We start from the raw sequence: 6,000 nt of genomic DNA, 5'->3' as shown, positions 1-6,000 counted from the left end.
GCATCCACTGCTGTGGATGAGCAGGTGGTTCAGGATGAGGTTGCTGAGGTTGGGGAGTTGGTTCCTATTGTTGAGGAGCCGATGGATGTTGCTCGGGAGAGGGTTGCTAAGGTTGGGGAGTCGGTTCGTGTTGCTGAGGCCCATGTGCCTAGAGTTGAGGAGCCAGTGGCTGTGGTTGAGGAGGGGGTTACTGAGGAGCAGGTGGTGCAGGATACAGACACCACCACCGGTGCATCTATGAAGCCATCTGTATACACAGATGGAGATTTTCCAGAAGGACCTTCTGACAGGTCCGTTTTGACAAGATATGTTGACCATGTCGCTTATAGGATATGGCTGGGTGAGGTATGTAACATTGCTTAAGTGCTTATATTTTTAATTATACTAATGTTTTTATTAATGTTTTTTAATTGCATTTTTTTGTCACAGGAGCGTCCAGTTTTGAAGGCCGCTTCTCACAGGTCGAAGTTGAAGAACTTCCCCGAGAGACCGATGCCTGAGTAGGTGAGACGGATAGTTGCTGATTTCCATATGATGGACTTTGCTGGATGCTCCCTGACGATGCTGGATGCTTCTCTATTATCAGCTTTTGTTGATAGGTGGCACTCGGAGACATCATCCTTCCATCTTCCATTCGGGGAGATGACGGTGGCTTTGGATGATGTGCATTCCCTATTTCACCTTCCGATTGCTGGTACGTTTTTTACACCAATTCATCGGGACCAGGCGACGCCGGTACGGATGGTTGTGGATGCCTTGGACGTTGACGTGGTGGCTGTCCTTACTGAGTTTTGTGAGACTCGGGGCTTTCACCTTAGGATGTCTTGGTTGAGAAAGGTTTATCAAGAGCTTGCGGATGCAGGGAGGTACCAGGCTGCCGCTAGGGCGTACATGCTACATCTAGTGGCATGTACTCTCTTTGCAGACAAGTCTAGAGTTTATATAGATGTCCGTTATGTTTCTCTATTCAGCGATCTTGACCCCCCATGTTGGGCTTGGGGAGTGGCGACATTGACGATGATGTACACAACGCTTGATTATGCATCTCATCTTGACACCAGACAACTTGCTGGTTACCTGAGCTTGTTACAAGTATATTTTTTTACATGGTTGTTTGTGTTCAATATAATTTACATGGGCTTGATTAATTTTATTTATGCAGTGTTGGATCTACGAGCACTTCCCTCATATCTGTGATCGGAAAATCCATCGTTATGCGGCTGCTGACCCATATGTGAGGAGGTAAAAGGCCAAACAGGCCGTTCCAGGTGAGTTGATGGAGTACAGGCATAGGATGGATGCTCTGACGCTGGATGATGTCATATGAACATCTTATACAGCTCACTTTGCACATCGTCCTTAACAAACAAACATAGTTAACAAACATCAGATGAAAAATAAGAAACATAGACAGAACTTCAAAACATGAAAACCTAGGCACTAACAGATGACTCTGGACGTTCCAAACACTTCATTATATCGTCCACAGATCCTTGGATATGCGCATCCAATTCTATCAGACCTTTAGTTAGCCTACGACGAAATGATTTCCACATGGCCTTCACATATTTATCATTCTTCAACTCGATTAAGTTATATTTCACCCTTCCATCTGTATCAATCCATCCTCTCGGAACTCGATCTTTGTCACCCTTCTGTTATCAGAATCATGCAGCAAATTGTTCAACGGTTCTTTCAAGGTGGCAAAGGATTCGGCGTCATCTGGAATATTGGTGTGAACAGCAGGCTTGCGGCCATTGAAAATCACAAAAACTTTAATCAAATACTTAGGAAGAGGTATTTTGTTGAGATATGTTAACCAATAACCCTAACAACCCTATTTATATAAATGGTGGTGCATTCTATACCACATAAATGTGTCGGTGCAATCAAAATCCTCCAAAAGTGTCGGCAAAATCTCAACCATTGGAAAAACCAAAATTTGAAACTTACCAAAAATTTTACTTAATTCGAAATTTCTGGTACTCATCAGAAATTGTGAAATTTACGGTATACCTAAAATTTGTGAAATTTACGGTATACCTAAAATTTCTTGAAGAAGAGTTTCAATTCTTTTCTTCTGCTTATCAATCACTTGGGATTATTCAATCCACTACAAATAAAAAGTTTTATAGAATTCAACAATGCCATTGTCAAATAGCTCTTCTTTATCACTTATATTCCCATTATCATTAGAAAATACATTAGTACTACATAACTTAGTGTTAGAAATCCATTTGATGCGAGTAATAAATGGCACAACACACCTTGTATAATCGAATTCACTTCCTTCGTCGTATAATCATCTTCCAAAAAGTTGGCTTTGTAGCCTTTTCTTTGTTTTCTCAAAAAAATTAGAACATCTAGCTTGGATCCAAACAATTCATCAACTTTTATTGTGGAGACATCTTGTGCTTTCTCAATGGAAGTAACTTTCATGTCAAACATCTTTGGTAGAGATCTCAAAATCTTTTTCACAAGCTTCTCTTTTGGCATCCTTTCACCAAGAGAAAATGAGTTATTGGTAAGTCACAAAGACTAACATTGAACCACAACAGTCTCTTGTTGAATAGTACAACAAAAATAAGTGTTATTATATTTACAAGAATTGGTGTGATATTAAAGCCTTTCGATAATCTTTATGATTATAGAATTTGTGTTTTAAAAGATGTTTGTTTATATAACTATATTAAACGGATGTAAGTAAAAATAACGTTAACAAATGAGATGAGATTGTTGAGTTTAGAGTTTGTTATCATATCCTCATGTATTATCGTGATTAATTATACACATTCTAGTCAACGATTAATATAATCACATATCGCTATGCTTATGTTGTCTATGTCTAAACAACAATGTGAAATTAATCGTATTGCCTAACTACGATCTCAATCAGTTAACAAATGCGATAACATTAAGTGTCAACGATGTATGTGAATGTTAAACTTAAATCTCCCTCTAAAGTTTAGTATTTAATCAATAAAAATCATATATCTAGTTATGAAAATTATTTCTCAATATCAATTCAAAACCATATATCAAGTTATAATTAGTTAGGTTATAAAAATCATTAAGAACAAGGATACACACCAATATTAATGAATAAGTAGGACATATGTAACACCACGGTCAAGATGAATACCTGAGTATTTGAATAATTTCATATACACCAACAAAAGATAATTTAGCTATTCTTACTCATAGTAGGTTTACAATGATGATCAAAAAAGAGATGAAAAATCATTAGCCATGATTTCTCTGACCGGGCGAATACACCACCTTGTAAAAAAAATAGTATTTGATTGTGTCGAAGTAGCTAGTTAAAGTAGTAGGAGTCAGTTCTATTCGACGGGGTTGAATACAATATTTAGCTGTTGTGTCGAAGCCAAAATATAAATTTTAATTGGGCTTGGGTTGTAAGTTTAGGTATGGGCATTGATAGCCTATAAATAGGCATGACTTGTATAGTTTCATACATAACTAAACACTTAACATAAATAAAAAAATTTCAAATACAGTTTTCTCCCTTATTCTTATCTCATCTTTCTTGAAAACCCTTTTGTCCCCAAAAATTGGTATCATAGACCCTAAGTTGCGATTTAGTGAGAATCTGTAATGGAAAAAATAACAACAACATCAACACAATTTCTAGTGAATCTACCGGTCTTCAAAGGTGAGAACTACGTGAGGTGGGTTGCGCATATGAAGGTCATTTTCAAATTTCAAGATGTGTATGAAATCGTGAAAGATGGAGTACCGGAATTGGAAGCGAATGCGGATGATGAACATAATGTTAGGCACAAGGGTAAAAGGAAGAAATATGGAAAAGCTCTATTCTTGATTCACTAATGTGTGAATCCTAACATATTCGAGAAGATTATTGAAGAAGAAAAGGCTAAATGAGTATGGGACAAGTTAAAGAACTTGTACGACGGAGATGAAAAACTAAAAAGGGTGAAGTTACAGACATTAAGAAAGAAAATTGAGATGACTCAAATGAAGGAATATGAATTTGTCTTAGAATACTTTTCATGTGTGGTGGTTTGAACGAACCAGATGAAGGCGTGTGGTGAGTCAATCAACGATTTATAGAAGATTGAGAAAGTGTTGAGATATTTGATTGCAAATTTTGATTATATTTTTGTGTCCATTAAAGAGTCCAAAAACCTAGCTGAGAAGAAATTGGAAGAACTTCAATCTTCACCAGAAGCTCATGATATGACGGTGAAGCAGAGAAACTCACAAAAGGAGTAGGTGGTTGAATAAGCACTATAAGTAAGATTCACCAAGAAATATGGAAAAGAGAAGGTGAAGCAGGGTAAGAATCTTTCTAATGATGAGAAGTCAAAGAATCACTTTGATTCTACCAAGAAAGAAATTGGCAACAAGTATTATGAGAAGAAAGTTGACATGACTAGTAATAAAACGGGTTCATAAATTGAGATGAGTCAGTTAAAAAGGTGATAAAGTTTGGAGATGGCACGCACATCCCATGAGGTTGAAAAGGAAGCATATTTGTGGTGTATTGGTAAAAAGGAAGCATAATTAAGGATGGTCGAAGGTCCAGCATCACTGACGTGTTGTATGTACATTCTATGACAAGGAACTATATAAGCATAGGTCAGTTATTTGCCAAAGGATGCAACCTGAAGCTTGAAAAGTATCATATGAAGGTTATGATGGTGGTGAGAGGTTGATTCTGAAGGCACCGTTGGCAGACAGCAAAACCTTCAAGGTAGAGATCAACACAGTTGATCAGAAATGTCTTTCTTAAACTGTAGAAGAAGACAAGAATTAGCTACGACATCAGATGTATGAACATCTAAAATTCATAATAATAGGAATGTTCAACCGGAAGAAGATGGTGTATAGCTTACCTCAGGTGAAGGAACCAAGTCAGGAGTGTTAGGAATGTACCAAAGAAAAGCAGGCAAGGAAATCATTCATGCATGACTTTCCTATGAGGTCGAAGAAAAAGGTGGAGCTAGTTCACTATGATGTGTATGGACCTTTTGAAGTAAGGTCTAATAGAGGTAACTGCTATTTCCTAACTTTCATAGATGAATTCACCAAATATATGTGGATTTACCCTATTGAAAGTAAGAGTAAGGTATTCACACAGTTCAAGAAGTTTAAATTTTACATCGAGAAATAAAGTGGACGCAAGTTCAAGAAATTAAGAACTAATGGTGATGGTGAATACACTTCTCGAGAATTTTCCTGATTTTGCAAGTAGGAAGGTATAAAGCATGAGGTTATTACACCCTATACACCTCAGCACAAAGGTATAGCTGGAAAAAAAAAGATTAAAAGTATATTGAATATGATAAGGAGCATGTTGAAAGATTAAAATATGCCAAATATATTTTTGGATGAAGCAGCTTTGATAATAGTATACATTCCAAACAGATTTCCAACGAAGAAGATAGTCGAGAAGACACCTTATGAGGCTTGAAGGACATACACCAAATGTTAGTTATCCTAGAATTTATGGATCAATGTGTTTCAGGCATGCCTAAATAGTTGAGGATGAAGCTAGATGACTGAATTCAGACCATGGTGTTCATAGGTTATCATTCGACTGGTGCATACAAGTTGTATTCGTCAGATGATGTTAAGCTAGTGATCAATAGAAATGTTCTGGTAGACGAAAGCAAAGGGTGGGATTGGAGTCATGGGCCAGTTTGACAAGAGTCAGATACAATCACAATTATGTTTGAAAAAGACCAACAAAATGAAGTCACAACTAATCGAAAGAAAGAACCACATGAGCAGAATGTCATAAGATCCATTAGAATGATAACTGAGTTGACAAGGCTAGCTGGATATGAGAGATGATGATGGCTAAATCAGAACTAATTAATTTAGATTAAGCCATTAATGATTCAAATTAGTGTGAAGCCATTAAATAAGAACTCAGGGCAATCAAGAAGAACAAGACATGAGAACTTGTTGAAAGAGCTAACATGAAGCCAATTGATGTGAAGTGGGCTTACAAGT

General features: G+C 37.0%; 1 protein-coding gene across 1 annotated transcript; it reads left to right on the top strand.

Moving 5' to 3' along the window:
- Positions 1-534: 534 nt before the first annotated feature.
- Positions 535-1,246, top strand: LOC131651143 (protein MAIN-LIKE 1-like). Its single transcript, XM_058920809.1, has 2 exons — positions 535-1,092; positions 1,163-1,246. The coding sequence occupies exons 1-2, from the start codon at positions 535-537 to the stop codon at positions 1,244-1,246; spliced, it is 642 nt and encodes a 213-aa protein (XP_058776792.1).
- Positions 1,247-6,000: the final 4,754 nt, after the last annotated feature.

The sequence above is a fragment of the Vicia villosa genome, linkage group LG2 (genome assembly GCF_029867415.1).
Source record: "Vicia villosa cultivar HV-30 ecotype Madison, WI linkage group LG2, Vvil1.0, whole genome shotgun sequence".
Classification (NCBI taxonomy): domain Eukaryota; kingdom Viridiplantae; phylum Streptophyta; class Magnoliopsida; order Fabales; family Fabaceae; genus Vicia; species Vicia villosa.
The sequence above is the reverse complement of the archived record's forward strand: the minus strand, read 5'-3'. Positions and strand labels throughout refer to the sequence as shown.